Below are 19,834 nucleotides of genomic sequence, written 5' to 3'. Positions count from 1 at the left end.
CCAGTTCAGATAGCCGTGTGCCTTTTTGGCCCAAAAAAAGCAGGCTAGGATCAAACAGGGGTGATGGAAGGCAAGAAAAATGATCAGGTCTGGGTTGCTACTTTATTTTTGTGTGTGTGTGTAATCTAGACAGGCTAAGCTAGGGCTGTCTTAAATTAGGCCCAAACTTGGGCAAGAGAAAGAAAAGGTGGCACTACGAAGGAAAAGGGGAAAAAACAAAAGGCAACACACAAAACCACACAGAAAGAAGCCTTTAGTTTCCCTAGTCCTAGCATTCACTGTGGGGCCGTTAAACACAGCAGGAAAGGGGGTGTGGCTAATGTTTTCTTCCTCTTCCCGCCTCCCTAGAGACCCGAGCTCAGTCCTTTCCCCTTATTTTCACCCCTTCGGGTCCAATGGCTGCGCCTGCCACAAAAACCAGCCCGGAGCAGACCCACCCTCTCGCCTCCCGCCCTCGAGGTCCCGGCCGCCCCACCTCCTCCACCAAGCAAAAGGCGGTGGCCACGGTTGTCACGTGTCCTGGCAGCCGCCAAGTGAGGCTGCTTTTGCGACGCGGTGACAGCCAAATGGTGCGACAAGACGAGCTGCAGCCGCGGTCGTAGCTCCCCGCACAGAAAAGCTAGAGGCGGCTCCTGGCGTTGCCCAGAGGGAGCAATTGAGCGGAGCAGAGTCCTGCGCGGGCGGTGACCGGAGGGCAGGAAGGGGGAGCCCGCTGCGAGTGCCTTTGCTCTCCCTGCTATCCGATGAACGAGGGAAAGTAAACCGAGCCTCTCGAAGAGGCTGCACCTCCATGAATCCCTAGTTTTGTTGTTTTATCCCCCACTTCTCTCCCGGCTCTTAACCCCCACTCCGGGTGCCGTCCCGACTTCTTCCTTCGCCAGCGACGGCCGCGTCCAGGTGCGGAGTCCAGAACGGAGCGCAATGGCGTCCAACCCCGAACGGGGGGAGATTCTGCTCACTGAGCTGCAGGTAAGGGCAGTGGCCCGGGTGGGAGGCGCCGGCGGAGGAGAGAGGGAGAAAGACCAATGCGGGGTCGGTCGCCGGGGAAAGCCGGGCAGCTGTCGCGCCGCTGGGCCGCTAAGTGCGGAAACTCGGGGATGTCACCCGGGAGCCGCTTCCTTTGAGAGGCAACCTTCTCCGCTTGCCAGAGTCCGGCGTCGCTTTTATTGATTCCACCTTTCAAAAGGGACCCCGTCTCTGTTGGGCGCCTGCAGCCCTAGTCTTAGCTTACTCCGTCCCGGGAGCAGCCAGCTCACCGCCCCATCCCTGGTTGTCAGAGCCGCCCGCGAATGCTCGGCCTCTCCCCCCCGCCTTTTTTCCCTGGGCCGGGCCCCGCCTTTCCCCCCAGTCCAGGCTCCTTAAACTCCTTTGAATGACTCCCAAGCTGTTTTCTCGTCCCTCCCCTTCCCCTCAGACTGCACAAAGAGCGCCCCCATAACTTCAGCCCCCAGAACAAGTTTTCTCAAAAAGGAGTCGCACCTAGTAAGCTCATTACATTGATCTTCGTATTTCAGGTGTCTTTCCTCTCTTTGAGACCCCCCCCCCAAAAAAAAATGGGCCAAGTAATAAATCTGCGATCTTTTTTTCTGCACCCCTTACTAATTCCGGAAGCTCTGGTGCTCATGATTTTCAGGCATTCATTTTCCCTCCCATTTGGACATTAGAGAAAGATCCACAGAAGTTGTTTACAATCGAAAAGGCATTCAACCTGGGGAAAACATTGGACACCACATGCCTGCATACGATGAGAGCAGAATATAGGTCTCGTAGTTATTAATAAGTCCATGTTGAGTTATCAGTACTATTCTTTTAGATTTCCAGGCAGATATTTAATATAAGCAAAATTTTAGTTTTGGATTTCTAGGTGCACTAGGGGATTTAAGCCACCCTAACAGGATTACTTTTTGTTACTTTTGGAGGGTCTTGGAAATGGTTTCGTCTGGGTTAGTTAAAAGCACATGCTTTTTAAAAAAATTTTTTAAAAAAAAATTTATTTTAGTTTCTTCTGATATACTCACTTTTTAGATCCTCCAAGATTGGAAATGGAGTTCACAGAGAAGGGAGAAAAAATTGCATGTTTACGCATTTATTTTTGTGCATTGGGCTGTTAATTTTTTTAAAAAAGACAGTCTAGAAACTGAAAAGTTGAGTCTTGATGATGTGAAAATTAAGACCTTCACCTGTTTTTAAATTTCTTGCTATTTAAATTTTTATTTATTTTTTAATAGATTCCTATTGTTCAGTAAGCTTGAGGTCCGTACTGTAATACTGGATATTTTCTCCACAAAAAGCATAGGTTTAAGGTTCAGGAATCTACTTCTTGGGACCCTTTTGAAATGCAGAGCTGGATTTTATATCTTAAAAAGTGTTGCTATGTACTATTGTAATTTTTGGCCTCTTATATTTATTTCTGTTTTCAAACAAGGTTTAAGGATTTTAAGTTTGCGTAAAGAATCACATTTAAACACTTGGATTGAAAACATTTAGGGTATTAAGCTCATGTTTGGCAATAATAAAGAAGTGAATCAGAAAAAATGAAATTTAAATCTGAGGATTTAAAAATAGAACCCAAAAAGGAGAACAACTCCTCACAAGACAAGCTTTTATATAAACCGAATTAAAACTTTCTCCTGGAATATAATAGTTTATGTGTTACCTTATAAGTTTCATTCTTCTTGGTTTAATTTGCAATTCTAATACCATTTATTATCCTTGGCATTATCATACTTATTAAGATATTGAAAATATTATTTACAACATCTCTTTAGATAAATGGTGATAAAATTTGCCTCATCAAGTAAGCCTTTCTCTTCGTTTTATGTAATTCATGTTTGTGTTGCCAAATACTAAACATTTTTCTGAAAGAATCAATCCTAAATTGTTTGAATTAATTTTGGTTTAAATATTAATAATATTTCTTTGCCATACACATATAAAGGATTTTAAAATTATTATTGTTGTCCGTGTTAAAATAGTTTAGTCTTATTACTTTGCCATTAAATACTTGTCTCAATCGCAGAGTAACATACTGCAGCTAGATTTAAATGAAATTGATATTTAGAAACATTGTATATGCAGAATTTTTTCATTTTTCATATTTTAAGGGTCATACTGCAGGATTTTAAGTACTTTACTGTTGAGATGTACTTTGCTTATAAATATCCTTTAATTGTAGAAAGAACTACAGGACTATCATTTTGTTATGTACTGTCTAGTTGGAACAGACTTGAGCAGGTTTTCAAAGGCAGTAAATCACAGTGGAGAGGATTGACCATCTCTCTCCTGCAGAGCGGCTGGTAGACTCGAACTGCATACCTTTTAAGTTGACAGTGCTTCTCCTTACCCCTAAGCCACCAGCTGATGGAGTAATGTTTTTAATTCTTGCTAGTGATTTAGGAAGTTTATTTAACAAAGAAGCATTAATAAGTAGTGCATACAAACTTTGATGACTACAGAGTTCTTAAGAGTGTAAGGATGAATATTTACTGTGGTAAAAAACTGTTTAAAAACATAAATTGGCACTTTCTAATCATTAGCTCTTATATAGTATTTCTGTTTATTGTTAATTTGAAGTGGAAAACTTAATGAGATGCTTTTGTGAGGCCAAATTATAGTTTATATCCAAAGACACTAGATTAATGAAAACTATAAGGAATATAAAAAAACTGTTACCTAAGAAAATTTTGTTGCATGCCTCACCAAATACTCACAACAAGATAGTTAACATGCTATCTTCAGCAAAATGTTTAATGAAGTGTTAGACTGGATACCATAAATTATATTCCCAGGTGGACTTTACTTAGATATAGGTTACTTACTCTTTGGAAAAATGAAGTAGTCATGAATTAGATGAATTAATTTCAAAAAAACATTTATAGATTATATTAGCTGTACAGGCATACCCTGGAGATGTTGCAGATCTGTTCCAGACAACTGCCCCATTAAAGCAAATGCTGCAGTAAAGCTAATCACACTAATTTTTTTGTTTCCCACTAAGTAAAAGTCTTATTTATGCTAAACTGTTGTCCTAATAGTGTATAAAAAAAGTCTGGTATATAGTGTGTTCTACATTGGGCTGCTAACCGAAAGGTGGACAATTAAAAGCCACCAATCACCTCTCAGGAGAAAGATGAGTGAGTCAGGCATTCTTTTCCTGAAAAGACTTAGAGCCTTAGAATTTTGTTGGAGTATCACCGTGACCTGAATCTACTTACAGCAGTATATTTACGTAGTCTATTAATGCAATAGAATTGTGAAAAAAAATGAAATATTATAAGAATTACCAAAATGTGACACAGACACAAAGTGAACACTTGCTGTGGGGGAAAATGACACCAGTGGAGTTGCTGAAGGCAGGATTGGCATAGACCTTCAATTTTTAATTTTTCTGTGAGGTACAATGAAAAATAACACTTATGGATTATTTGATGCATATCAGACATTATAGTAGATAATCTATAAATATTATTTGTCCTTTATGATAGTCTAATAAGATGTTAGGAATTCTCTCATAGATTAAAAAGCTTATGATGAAAACATTAAGTAAATGGCTCTTAGACTAACAGTAATTCTGAACCAAGGCCTATATATTCATTTTTCATGTGTCAGTGTTTTAAACTGCCATAGTTTTGCAGACCCACTAATGTTTTCTGTTTTAATATCATACTTATGTTAACCTTATAAAAATTGACTTAAAATCTTAACTAGAGTTTTCTTTAATGCAAACATCATATTAAACAGTATTTCCACATTGCATCATTATTGCTGATTGTCTTCGGGTCAAGCATGACTCATAGCGACCCTATCAACAAAAGGCCTGGAGCCTTTCTATTAACTGTTGACATTTTCAAAGTTCATTGAGTTTCCGGAGGCATGTTGTTTAGGAAGTGGATGCTACTCCTGCTTCCAAACATTCCATTAGGTGGTCTGTTACATGTTTTTGTTGTTTTGTACTGTTGAATCAGGACCAGTTCATAGCTGATCTTCCAGTGGGTTTTGAGAGGCTATAAATCACACAGGAGGAGATTACCCATCTTTCTTCTGAGAAGCACCTACTTGCCTTTGGGCACAACTCCTTACCACTAAGCCATCAGATTTCCCTGGACTGCCACTAAGCCATTAGATTTCCCAGGACTCTTACATAGCAGTACTTTATTACTAAGGTCTTTGGCTGAGATAAGCAGTTTAAATCCACCAGGGGTTCTAAGGGAGAAAGATGAACAGTCTTCCCCTCTGCTATTTATAGCCTTTGAAAACCAGCTAGAGGGTCAGATATGCGTTGGTTCTGACTCAATGACAGTGACTTAAGTTGATACTACTGACAGTAATACCAGTATAATTTTCTACAAAAAATATTTTGCAATATTTTCTTCATCTACTGTTTTGTGAAATAATTGCTAAAACACTTCAAAAGATTATGTTATCATAATTTTATAGACAGCCAGTAACCTTTGATTTAAAATTTTAAGCTAACTCGCAGTATGTTTGATATTTAGAAATTAATTGCTCAGTTAATGAATGAGAAGACTCATCTCAACTTTGTCATCTAAGATGAAGGATGTCTGTTGACTGTATTAAGTTTATGAGTTAATATCATTGATATAAAGACTTGTTTTGGTTTTTGTTTTTTGTGGTTTTGTTTTTTTTTAATTAATTTTCCATAAAATATCCCCTGGAAAAGTATGAAAGATTTCTGTAGTGATTATTTATTTACACTTACTGTAACACTTTACACACTGCTATTTTAGCCATTTGAGGGGGGTTGTTGTTGTGTGCCATTGAGTGACCTGTGACTCACAGTGACCCTTTCTGTACCATGGCTCTTAACTCTGCCCTGTCCTGAGCCAGTCTCACTGACTCCAACACACCTAACCTATTGCCCCCCTTTTCCACCTCAGTCCATCTTGTCTGAGATCTTCCTCTCCTTTGCTGTCACTACAATCTTCCAAGCATGTTCTTCTCCAACTATTGGTCCCTTCTGGCCATGTGCCCAAAATGAAACAGCTTCAAAATACTTGACTCCAAGGAGAAACTTGGTTTCACCTTCTCTAAGACAGACTTGTTCTCCTAGTGGTCTGTGATATGTTGAGTACTCTTCTCTAGCACCACAACTCAAAAGCATCAATAATTCTGTTATCCAGCTCTCTGATGCATAGCAAGTAATGGCAAAGACCATGGCCTAGATCAGACCCACCTTAGTTGTTAGACTGACATCATTGCTTTTTAGCACTTTGGAGAAGTCCCTGAAAGCATACTTCCCCAGTGCAGTTTGTCTTTTGATTTCCTAACTGCTGGTGCCAAGACTGTGGATTATGGAGCCAAGCAAGTTCATATTTTTAACAGCCTCAATCTCTTCTCCATCTGTCTTGGTACTGCCAGTTTGCAGTGATGAGAATCTGTTTTATTGATGTTGAACTTGAATCCAATTGAAGTCCTTGACCTTCTGCAGCAAATGCTTCAGGTCCTCAGTTTTTTAAAAAGTGGAAGATAGCAGTGAAAGAACTAAAGTTAGAATGATTTAAGATTTTGATTGCATTTGTGGTAGAATCATAGGAAAAGGTAAGAAATTTTAAAGGTTTGGAGGGTTTTTCCTCCCTAAAATTGTAATACATGTGCATTATAGAAAATTGGACAAAAGAAAAGCAAAAAGTAGATAAAAGTTACACATATTGTGTCACTGTAGCGGACAACTTCTCCAAGTTACTTGGTGTTTTGGTCATTTTCCTCTTTCTTTGTCCCTTTTTACCTTCAGAAGTTTGAAGAAAAGTGAGATTCAGAGACATTTAACATTTAAATGGCATAAATTAAAATTCCTCTGCCACTGATGAGTAGAGCTAAAGAGCTTTACAAACTTTTACCTCAAATTTTTTTTTTTATTTAGAGATACTATTAAAAGAGAAGAGCAGTTTAGAAAGTAGTAGATCATGATAGCAACAATTCTTGAACAATATATCATGTTATTCATCTTGTTGTGTACTGTCAAGTTGGAACTGACCCCTAGCTGACCCTCCAGTTGGTTTTTAGAAGCAGTAAATTGCACAGGAGGAGATTCCCTGTCTTTCACTTGCGGAGCATCTGTTGGATTCAAATTATGTACCTTAAAAAAAAAAAAAAAATTATGTACCTTATTATTACAAAATACTGGAAATAATTGTAAATTGTAGGCATAAACATACTTATTTGTTGAATGTAGTAGTTGTTGTTAGGTGCCATCGAGTTGAGCACGACTCATAGCGACCTTATGAACAAAAGAGCTGAACCCTGTTTTATCTTACGCCATCCTGATACTTCCTGACTCTCCAGAGCCCATTGCAGCAGTCACCATGAGAAGCCACCTAGTTGAGGGTCTTTGTCTCCTTCACCGACCCTCCACCTTTCCTAGCATCATGTCCTCCTCACGTCAACTGATTTCCAGTCTGGGCTTTATCAGTATACTGCTATAACTATCCTCTTTTTTGTGTGTTGTGTTGATAAGGTTTTCAAAAGCCAAAAGCCTGTTATTTAGGAAGTAGATGGCTGGTCCTACTTCCTATACTTTGTTGAATGTTGTTGATTGTCTTCGCGTTAAGCACAACTCATGGCAATTCTATGAACAAAAGGCCTGCAGCCCCTCTACAACTCAACATTTATCAAAGTTCATAGGGTTTCTGGATTCATGTTGTTTGTGTAGTGGATGCCACTCCTGCTTCCAAACCTGTCATAGAATGTTATTGGTTGAGTTGCCTGCAATGCATAGCAACCGTACAGCAGCTCAGAAGCCTTTCTTATAGAGGCATTCAATTGATTTCCAGATACTGACCACTAGGTAGAAATCTCTGTGTGAAAACTAGTGTTGTAAAATGATAGTTTTTAAGGGACTCACAGTCAACACTCATGGTAACAACAGTCAAATCCAAAGATTTGTAGGAAAAATCTATCAAGGAGCTCTTGATGCTCAAGATCTGGATGCCAGTTTGAAAACTAAAGTGTGACTGATCAAAGACATATTTTCAATTGCTAAGATTCTTCGCACTGGACCAATAGGCAGTGTCATGACAAGTGGAGAGGAGATTGAAACTGTCAACAGCTTCATCTTAATTGGATCCACAATTAATGCCCTTTGTACTTGCAATCAGGAAATAGAGAGGCATTGCACTGAGAAAATCTGCAATTAGGGATCTTTCCAGATTTTTGAGTAGTCATGTCATTTTGAGGACTAATGTATGTGTGATTCAGGCCATAGTCTTTCCAATTACTAGCTATGCATCTGAGACCTGGATAGTGAATAAGGATGACAGAAAAAGAATTGATGCCTTTGAGCTGTGGTGATGGAGAAAAGGACTGAATATCTCTTGGATGGCCAAGAGAACGAATAACTATTATCTTCGACAGGGTGCAGCTAGAGTGCTTTTTTGGAGGCAAGAATGATGAGGCTTTGCATTACATACTTTGGACTTGTTACTAGAAGGTGCTGTTCTTTGGAGAAGGATGTGATGTTGGGAAGGGTGGAGGGTCGGCGAAGGAGAGGAAGACCCTCAACCAGGTGGATTGACGCGGTAACTGTTGCAATGGATTCTTGTGTGTCAAGATGTGTGAGGATGGCGAGGGACAGGACTGGGTGCACAGATCTTTTGTTCATAGGGTCACTGTGAGTCATGCTTGACTTGATGGCACCTAGCAACAACAACATGAATCTGAAAGTTGAACAGTAAATAAGGATAACAGAGGAAGAATTGATAGCTTTGAATTGTGTTGGAAAATGGACTGCCGAAAGAACAAATAAGTCTGTCTTGGAAGAAGTGTAACCAGAGTACACCTTAGATGCAAGGATGGTGAAGCTTCATCTCACATACTTTGTGAGCATATTGTCAAGCAGGGACCAGTCCTTGGAAAACTACACAATGCTCCAAAAGGTGGTGGAATTGTAACAGTGGGCTAGGCATATAAGAGATTTTAAAGATCGCACAAGATAGGGCAAAGTTCAGATCTGTAATTCATAGGATTACTATGTGTTGAAGTCAGATCCATAGCACCTAACAACAGTAACAAAATGCATAATGTTTTCTTCTCTTTAATTAGGTTACTATATGTATAGTTCAAGTCTTCTATAACTCCTACCTTTCATCTTTGGTCAGTATTGAAATAGGGAGAGAAAAAAAAAAAAGGAAATAGGGAGAGAAAGAAACATTTTCCAAGCATTGTATGTTGATATATACTTTAGTATATAATTCCTTGAGCTTGCTTCTTTTTCAAATTTTTGTGTACTGTCAAGTTGGAACCAACTCCTAGTTGACCATCTAGTGGGTTTTCAGCTGCAGTAAATCGCATGGGTGGAGGTTGCCTTTCTCCCTCCCACAGAGCAGCTGATGGATTTGAACTGTGTGCTTTTGGATTAACAGTGCAGCTCCTTTCCACTAGGCCACCAGACAATGGTAAATTTTCAAGTCATTGACCCATGTCTAATTTTAAACAGATGAATGTGGAGTAGTTTATGAAAGGTATCATTTAAAGTGTTAATGCTCATAAATTTTTTTTTTGGTAGTTGATTGGAATACTTAATTCTATTTATCACTTCCTAGTAAATAATCTATTGAGTCAAGTCAGTCCTCTATTATTTTAGGACAAATTTTAACAAAACTATCACGTATTGCGATGGGAAGGTCTGCTGTTAGGGATCTCTCTAAAGTACTCAAGAGCAACAATGTCTCTCTGGAGACTAAGGTCCGCCTGATACAGGCCATTGTTTTTGCAGTCACTTGGTATGCATCAGAGAGTTGGACAGTGACTAGGGAAGATAGAAGGAGAATTGACGCCTTTGAGCTGTGGTGCTGGAAAAGAGTATTGAATGTACTATGGACTGCCAAGAAAACTCCTGGAGAGGGTTAAACCAGGCTACTCCTTGGAGGCAAGGATTCTGGGGCTTCGTCTGACATACTTTGGACATGTTGTAAGGAGAGACAGGTCTTTAGAGAGGGACATCATGCTGGGTAGAGTGGAGGGACAGCGCAGGAGGGGAAGACCCTCTATGAGGTGGATTGATTCAGTGACTGGGGTAATCGGGATGGGTGTGTCAGAGGCAATGCGATTGGCACAGGATAGAGCAGGGTTTAGGGCTGTTATAGATAGGGTCACTATGAGTCGCAAATGACTCGACAGCACATAACAACAACAACAAGTCACAAAAGCGTTTAGTTTGACTAATATATAGCAATTAAAACTGGAAAACAGTTTTTTTTCAGTAATGAAAAGCTTTGACATTTTTCAAGGAAAGAGCATATTAATAAAAGATACCTTACAAAATCAGAAATATCTTTATATATCTGATTTATCTAAATTTAATAAAATCTCTAAACTAGTCTTCTTATCACATTAAAATTTTATAACCTACAAAAATGAGATTTGTTCAACATTATATAGACATACCCAGTTTTATTGTGCCTTGCTTTAATGCACTTGCAGATGGCAATCTTTAGGATTTTCTTCCCTCCCAGAAGACATCACTTGCTTTATATACAGCAGGGTTTTTTACAAATTGAAGATTTGTGGTGGCTCTGTATAGCTAATCTATTGGTGTCATTTTTCCAATAGCATATGTTTATTTTGTTTCCATGTGTCACATTTTGATAATTCTCATATTTCAAACATCTTCATAATGTTATTGTACATTTAATAGACTAAGGATAAACATAACTTTTGAATGCTCAAAAGTCTGTGTACTTGCTTTATTACAATATTCATTTTATTGCAATGATTTGGAAAAGAATGTATAGTATTGATCAAGGTATGCCTGTATAAGTATAGTCTATAAAAAAGTAAAGAAGAAATATGGCAGTAGTATACTTAAGAATATACCTTATATTAGAAGCTCACAAGTGATTTGTCACACTATAAAAATACTGATTTATGTTTGAAGGCCATTCTATACCAAGTAACACATTCTGTGAGGCAAGTATTCATTCAGGTATATAGCTTGTCAATAAAGTGTGGGAGCTGATCAGATTTAATATTACATCTAAAACATAGTACTAGTCCTCTCTTGCACAATTTTCTTGTTTTTACAAACCCAAAGTTGTAGAGATAGCTTTTGTCATTACTTCAGTTATCTTGAGGGAAATTAGTTTTAATGAGATGAGAATTGTCAGTCTTTTGTCATAATTACTTTTTGTGTCTTATATAAGAAATTGTTTCCTATCCTGAGTATAAAAAATATTTTCTGCTAACAGTTTTGAGGCATTATTTACTGTATTTAAATTCTCAACACGTCTGAAGTTAATTTTTTGTATTAAAGTCTTGATTTACTATTTTTAGTGTTTAAGATGCTATTTTGAAATGCATTTCAAATGTTTTTGTAATAAAAGTTTCAAATTTTATAACACCTTCAACTTTTAAGAAAGAAATATTTCTGAATAGCTTTATCTGATTAATTTTTATAAGTTAGATGTTAAGATTACATCATACTGTGCTGTAGTTAATTTCAAATTACTTTTACGTATATCATGGGTAATTAACTTTTTCTCTTACAATAGCAGTTGTGATTCTTCTCTTGCATTTTGTTTTATCCCCTAAATCCTTGGATCATTTCTCAATTTAGCTCTTGCTTGGTTCTTTCACTTTCCCCACAACTTTTTAGTTGTTGTATTAAATTAAAGTTTTCTTTAAATCCTGTTTTCTTTAAACCCTTGCTCTCCTTTACTCTGCAAATAACTAGTCGCTGTCTCTTAAATGAGAACATGGATTCAACAATGTGAGTTTCCTCAATTGTTTTTTACTTTAAATATTTTCAGAGTTTTAGTCCTTTTTCCTTTTCCATGGGTTTAAGGAAAATTTGTTTCACTTTACTATAGTTTCCCGAACTTCTACTTCCTGAAGAATATTATTCCTCATTATTTTGCAGAATACAGCTTTCATTTTCCCTGTTTCTCCTCTGCCTGAAGATAGGTTCATATCCATCCATCCTATTTTTTCATAGTTTCTTTCTTTAATACTGTTATCTCCTCCAGTTTTTCTTGCATTATCATACTTGTTTAAAGAAATTTCTTAGTTACCTTTCTTCTTCTTGTGCCCTAGTCATAATAAGCTATGTTGCTAATCCAAAGTAGTCAGTTTTAATCTACCATTGCTTTACAGAAGAAAGATAGACCATCTCTGCCTCTGTGAATTATTGCCCCTGAAAACCCACTGGAGGGTCAATTATGAGTCAGTTCTGACTTATTAACAGCACATAACAAAAACTTGTTATTATTATTCACATGTGACTTTGCCCAGTCATACTATTAAAATTACTCTTTTAAAGGTACTTGTTCCTTTTGTTCCTTCCAGTCTTTGGAGACAATTGATAATCTTCATTTCCCTGGCACATCCTTTTTTTTTTTTTAGGCTTTGTGATCACTACAGATTGGTTACTTTTCTTTCATTGTAGCTTTTATTTGCTACTAACTCCTTATTTTGTTAACTCCTTTCCTAGTTAACTGTTACACTTACTAGTATATTTCATCTCTAATTTACCTTTAAGATTAGTTATTTGAATTATTTTGTTTTCTCAGGATTGCAAGGAATAGAAAGCAAGTCAATTTAAATTTAACAAAAGTTACATTTTATTAGAAAGCTACAGGAATGTCTCATTTAACCAAGGTATGACTTAACTGTTCCTTAAGTCCTATGTAAGAAATTGGAGGCTTATCTTTCTAGGGCTACATGCTTGCCTATCTCTTCATCTTTTAGCATGCTTAAAGCTGGTTTTATGTTTCCTTTGTATACTAGCTGTCTTTGTTCTCCTGACATGTGACCCTGCTGGCATTTAGCTTTTTTTTGCTCATGGGTCAAGAAGCCCATAACTCTTGTTTTAGAGTGATTTCTTAGCTCTACTGCTTCTTCTGCACTGTTTATCTGTTGCTGCATCTCATCACTTTGACCTGTTTCCAGTGATAAAACTCTACATGTCCTAGTCCTGATAGATTTGTTGAAAATCCTCAGGGATAAAGAGTGTGCTGGTTTTTCACAGCTCTTCTCTCTAAATAGCTATATATCTATATCTGTTTCTATATCCATATATAATATCTCCTTGTGTGTGTGAAATCAGTGTTAGAAATTTTATTAAACTTAACATTCCATAAGATCATAGGCATACAAATTAAATTGCAAAATATTCCAGGAATAGAAACTATAATCTGTATTAACGTACCATCTTTCTTCTCTCCATAGCAAACATACCTATGTTTAGATGATAAAAAATTCTATAGAGAGTCAAATCCTTTGTTCATTTATTTTGGATAAGAAATGTGCATCTTCATTCAATTCCTGGAATTGATGTTAAAAGAACCCTATTTTTGGTTCTTGTAGGCTCATACACTACTTCCTGCAGTGGGCTGCAATCTTGATTTCTAAAATGTAGTACAAGTTTTAATGTATGAAGAAGAGTGTGGTATTAGGATCTGAGGAAGACTATCAACAACCTTTATTATGCAGAAGACGTAATCTTGCTTGCTTAAAGTGAAGAGGACTTGAAGTTCTTGTTGCAGAAGAGCAAAGACTACAGTCTTTAATGTGGATTACATCTCAACATCAAGAAAACAGAAATCTTTACTGATGGGCCAGTAGGCAACATCAAGAAAGATGGAAAAAAGTGTAAAATGGCCAACAGTTTCATCTTGCTTGGATCTGTAGGCAAAACCCTTGGTACTAGGAATCAAGAAGTCTAAAGATGTATTTGCATTGGGAAAATCTGATGTCAGTGAATTCTCCAAAATGTTAAAGAACATGATATCAACTGAAAGACTAAGGTGTAAGATCTAAGACCATGGTCTTTTTGATTACTTTCTATGGTCTGAAAGTTGAGCAGTGAGTAGTAAAGATGGCAGAAGCAGCATTAATGCCTTTGAGTTGTGGTGTTGGAGAAGAAAACTGAATAACCCATGAATTGAAGTCTATCTTGGAGAGAGTGTGACCAGGGTGCTTCTTGGAAGCAAGGATGGTGAAGCTTCATCTCACATATTTTGGGGTAGTGATTTGAAGGGTCGCGTCCTTGGAAGGGTGAATGGTCAGCATAGAAGAAGACGACTTTCAACAAGATAGAATGAAAAGGTGACTCAATTTGGAGATGATGAGGCTGACATAAAATAGAACAAGATTCACATCTGTTGTTCATAGGGTTACTATGAGTGTCACCGTGCTGGCACATAACAGGGACGACAACAACAATAGTGTCTGTTTGAGACTCTTTAAGGTAACTGGGTGTAAAATGCCTTTGTAGAGGCCTTTTAGGGAATCCAGTATCTGGATTCACAGTTCTGATAAATACAGTACAGACTCCTGAAAAAAATTTTTTTTTTCTCAAGGATAAAACTACCATCTGTTTCTAAAATTTTGTTAGATGATGTTGAGTCAACTATGACTCCAAGTGACTACATGAACAAGACCTGAACCGTGACATATATTTCATTGTCATTTTTCTGAAATGACATACCTCAGGAGAACGGTAATTATTCAGAACCATTCACAACTAAGTTAATTTTCATCTTTTAAATTACCAGTTTCAAAAAATGGCCACAAAGTGATATGTCCATGCCACTTGAAAGAAGAGAGTCTGGGGTAAGGCCCTAAACCTGAGCTAATGAGTTACTAGAGCATACTCTTGACCACAGTCATAAAGTACTTTGGGTTGAGATTTAGGTGCCTGGGGCACCTCTGCAGTGGTTCTTACCTTTTTTGGCACCTTTACTGTCCTGTCTGGCCACCCAGGGTGTTCCTACTGTCAGTTTTCCAGCTCGCTCCAGCCTCTTCCTGGTTACCTCTCCTGTGTTGTGACTTGAGAGAATCTGGGATGGATTCAAACTGACTGCCTTTAGTTTAGTTTCACAACTCTCTATGGATTATACTAGCAGAGCAAACTGTGGCTAACTCTAAGAGAAATGGGAATCCCAGAACACTTGATTGTGCTAATACGAAACCTATATACTTGGACCAGGAGGCAGTCATCAGAATAGAGCAAGGAAACACTCCATGGTTCAAAATTGGATAGGGTGTACGCCAGGGATGTGTCCTGTATCCATACTTTTTCAGTCTATATGCAGAAGAGATTATCTGAGAGGGCTGGCTGAATGAGAAGAAATGTGGCATCAGGATTGGAGTAAGATTCATCAGCAATCTGTGTTATGCAGATGACACAACCCTGCTTGCTGAAACTGAGGAGGACTTGAAGCACTTGCTGTAGAAGAAGATCAAGGACTGCAGCCTTCAATATGGATTGAGGCTCAATATCAAGAAAACAAAGATTCTCACTACTGGACCAAATGGCAGCATCATAATGGATGATGAAGAGATTGAGACTGTTAGGAGGTTTAGTTTGCTTTGCTCCACAGTCAACACTCTTGGCACCAGCAGCCAGGAAATCAAAGAATTGATTGGGAAAGGCTGCTGTTAGAGACCTCTCCAAAATACCAAAGAGCAATGTGTCAGTCTGGAGACTAAAGTGCGCCTGATATATGCCATGGTCTTTACAGTCACTTGCTATGTGACAGAGAGCTGAGCAATGACCAGGGATGATAGAAGGGGAATTGATGTCTTCGAGCTATTGGAGAAGAGTATTGAATATACCATGGACTGCTAAGAAAACTAACAAGTTCATCCTGGAGAAGGTGAGACCAGGCTTCTCCTTGGAGGCAAGGATTCTGAAGCTTCGTCTGACATACTTTGGACATGTTTCAAGGAGGGACCAGTGCTTGGAGAGAGACATCATGCTTGGGTGGGTGGAGGACCGCGCAGGAGAGGAAGACCCTCTATGAGGAGGATTGATTCAGTGAATGGGGTAATCAGTGAGTGGTAGGTGTGTTGGAGACAGTAAGATTGGTAAAGGATAGAGCAGGGTTTAGGGCAATTGTACATAGGGTCACTATGAGTCACAGACGACTTGACAGCACTTAAAAGAAGACTTCAATACACTACTCTCAAGAAAAGATAGAACTACCAGAAAGAAAACAAAAATGCTGAAGAATTAACACAATAAACCAACTCAATCTCATAGATATGTACAGGCTAATGGACCCCCTAAAAAAGCGCAGTATACCTTCTTCCTCAATGTCCATGGAATGTTTTCCAGAAGAGATCACATTTTAGGTCACAAACAAGCATCAATAAGTTAAAAAACATGACCTTGAAAACACAAGTTGCCGAAACCACTGGGAAACAGCCAAAGCAGTAAACAAGTACATCAAAAGGGAAGAAAAAAAATTATAATTTCTTTCTGTAACCCAGTATCAAAGACAGGTGAAGACACTACCAGAATAGAAAACCATTATCACATCCGACATATCAGTGTAACAGTGTTTAGCATCACAGCACAAGTTAAGTGTGGACAGCAAATGGTCAGATTAGTGCTATACCACTTAGAAGAAATTGACCAAAAACAATTAAAAACAGGCCTGAGGGCCACAGGTTAAAATCACTCACCTTTTTCTTGGTAGCATAACTTTCTATCCCCTAGGACAGCAGAGCTCTCTCCATGTTGTTGTTGTTGTTAAGTGCTGTCAGTCATAGTTGACTCATAGCAACCCTATGAACAAAAGACCTGAACACTTTCATAACTTTCATTGTTTCTCCAAGTTAATAGAGTTTTAATTGTTTTTGGTCAAACATTCTACTAAGTGGTATAGCACTGTTCTGTTTGCTGTACAGAGGTAACTTGTGGTTGCTGTGATGCTAAACACTGTGACACTGATTTGTCTAATGTGATAATGGTTACCTGTGGTGGGCAGTGTTTGGTGGAGCTCCCCATTGAAAACAAGCTTGAAAGTAGGAGTGGCGTCCACTTCCGAAAGAACTTGCCTCCAGAACTATGAACTATGGAGAAAAGGTGCCTATGAATCATCTACAACTTGACAGCACTTAACAACATCAGCAACAATAGGCCAGTATCTCTCTTGAGCATAAAGTCCTCAGGAAAATTCTGATCAGTAAAATACAACAGTACATAAAAAAATAATAATTCACCATGACCACATGTGATTCATAACAGGTATGTGGTGATAGAAACACAATCTAATTTATTTTATGTATACATTTTTATATGTTTATGTTATTTACATTAATAAAGAACAAGAACCACTGATTCTAGCACATTATGCAGAAAAGGGCTTTGACAAAAATTTCACGCCCTTTCCTGATTAAAACACTCAACAAAATAGAAACGGGAATTTCCTCAGTGTAGTAAAAACTATATATACAAAGCCAAGAGCCAACATTGTTCTCAGTGGAGAGAGAGAGAGATTAAAGGCATTCCCTCTGAGAATAGGAACTAGTCAAGACTGCCCACTCTCATCTCTCCTATTCAATATAGTATTGGAAGTCTTAGCAAAAGCAGTAAAATAAGATAAGGAAAGAAGAGATATCCATGATATGATTGTATGCATAGAAAAGCCTAAAGAGTCATCGAGATAGTTGACCAATTCCACATACTAGCAGGAGACAAGATCAACATACAAAAATCAGTTGGATTTCTCTAAAGTGACAAAAAGAATACAGAAGTGGAAATAAGATAAACAGGACCTATCACAACAGCTAACCACAAGATTAAATACTTGAGAATAAATCTAACCAGAAACACAAATGACCTATACAAAGACAATTACAAAACATTACAACAAGAAACGAAAAAGAGACCTGGAGAAATGGACAAGTATACCATGCTCATGGATAAAAAGAACCAATATTGTGAAAATGACAATTCTACCAAAGGCAGTCTACAAATTCAGTGCAATCTTAATAGAAATACCTATTCCATTCTTCAACAAGATGGAAAAGGCAATTTCATCTGCAATAGAAAGAGACCCCAAATAAGTAAAGCATTCCCGAAAAAGAGAAAGAAATAAGATAGGCATTTTACTCCCTGATCTCAGATTCTACTGCACAACCATGGTGGTCAGACAGTGTGGTACTGATAAAGTGACGGACACCTAGATCAGTGGAACATAATTAAGAACCGAGAAATCAACTCATATACCTGTTGTCACTTGATTTTTGACAAGGAGACAAATTGGTTAAGTGGGAAAACAAAAGACTCTTTAACAAATGGTGTTGGCAAAATTGGAAAACCATCTGTAGAAAACTTAAGACCTATACTTACTATACACAAAAACCATTTCAAGGACCTAGGAGTAAACTAGGAAGAACTCTAGCAGCACCCCACAGTATAAACAATGTTAACCACACTATGAACAGTCTTCCAAGCATCTTGAAAAGCCTACAACCAGGAGAGAATAAAATAGATTGAGATCTTCTAAGAATCAAATTCCTATGTACGTCAAAAAATGTCCAACAGGGAGAAAAGGAAAGCCATAGACTGGAAAAGGATTGGTTGGAAACTAATAAAAGAGGGGATAAATAATGAACACTGCGTTGGAACAGATGAAGGATAGAGCTGTTTAAAAGAAATACATGATTAGGCATTAAGTGTGACAATAGTCCAGAATAAGAGGTGTATAGAAAGTTAACTGGTGAGTTAAGGGTAGGAAAATGATGCAAAAATGAATCCTTATTTTTTTAAATAGGTGAACTTGGTGGTGGTAGGAAGGAAAATGTGCAACAATGAATGAAAATCCAACTTGTCTATACACTTTCATTAAAAATCACAACTTAAAATAGAAATTATGTTGAAAAGTGCCCATTGACTGCATTGTATTTATGGGTCATTTTTAAGTTTGAATACATTTTCACATATATTATTCTCACTTGGTTATTAAAATGACTGACTTATTAATAGAGATTATTATACTCCACTCATAAATGCCAATGTTCACACAATTTAGTGTTTTCCCGTCTTCTGAATTCTATCCCTCATGCTTCTGCTTTACACATTTCCAGTATTATTAACTTTTTCCTGTTATATGCCCTTGAATTGACTGTGATGCATAGTGATCCTATGAATAATGGCTCTGAACCCTACCCTATCCTGTGCCATCTTCATTATCTGATACACTTGAACCCATTGATACAGTCATTGTGTCAGTCTGTCTCATTTGAAGGTCTTCTTTTCTTTCTGTGGTCCTCTGCCTTTCAAAGCATGATATTCTTTTTCAAGGACTGCTCTCCTAACAACATTCCCAAAATAAGCAAGGTGAAGTTTCACTATTGTTGTCTCCAGGGAGCATACTAGTTGTACTTCTGAAAAAATATTTGTCCTTTTAGCAGTCTATAGAATATTCAGTACTCTTCTCTAGCACGACTGCTCAAAGGCTTTGGTACTTCTTATGTCGTTCTTATTGTTTCACATTCAGATGCATAGCAAGCAATTGAAAAGACCATGTCTTGTGTGCCTTAGTCTTTAAATTGAAATCATTACTCTTCAGTACCTTGGCGAGATCCCTGACAGCCAATATTCGCAGTTCAATACACTTTTGATTTCCTGACTGCTTGTGTCAATGATGCTGATTGTGGATCCAAATAAGATAAAATTTCTGTTGACAATTTATGTTTTTTTCTCCATGATACTTCCTGTTGGTCCAGTCATGAAAATTTTTGTTTTCTTGATTGAAGGCCTTTGATTTTGCGCAGCAAGCATTTTCAGGTCCTCGTTTTCAGCAAGCAAGGGTGTGTCATTTTTATAACCCAGGTTGCTGATAACTTTTCCTTTAGTCCTAGTGTCACATTGTTCTTCATAAAGTCCAGCTTCTAGAATTACTTGCTCAGCATACAAATTGAATTGACTTGGAGAAATAATATAGCCCTGATGCACACCTTTCTTAATTTTTTTTCTCCAGATTTCTTTTTTCTTTCTTTTTTTCCCTATAATTATATTTTATTAATTTTCATAAACATTTACAGAGATTTTGGGTTTCCATTCATTCATTGTTGCACTATTCTCTCT

At 37.8% G+C, this 19,834-nt stretch overlaps 1 protein-coding gene across 1 annotated transcript in view; it reads left to right on the top strand.

Moving 5' to 3' along the window:
- Positions 1-919: 919 nt before the first annotated feature.
- PKN2 (protein kinase N2) overlaps positions 920-19,834 on the top strand; it is a 103,697-nt gene continuing 84,782 nt past the window's right edge. The window contains exon 1 of the mRNA XM_006898220.1: positions 920-969. Within this exon, the coding sequence (XP_006898282.1) occupies positions 922-969 (48 nt within the window). The 5' untranslated portion in view covers positions 920-921. The remainder of the gene's footprint in view (positions 970-19,834) is intronic.

This window comes from Elephantulus edwardii, unplaced genomic scaffold (assembly GCF_000299155.1).
Source record: "Elephantulus edwardii isolate Elephantulus edwardi_28Jun2011 unplaced genomic scaffold, EleEdw1.0 scaffold00224, whole genome shotgun sequence".
In the NCBI taxonomy this organism is placed as follows: Eukaryota; Metazoa; Chordata; class Mammalia; order Macroscelidea; family Macroscelididae; genus Elephantulus; species Elephantulus edwardii.
Note: the sequence above shows the minus strand (reverse complement) of the source record. Positions and strands in the feature narration are given on the sequence as shown.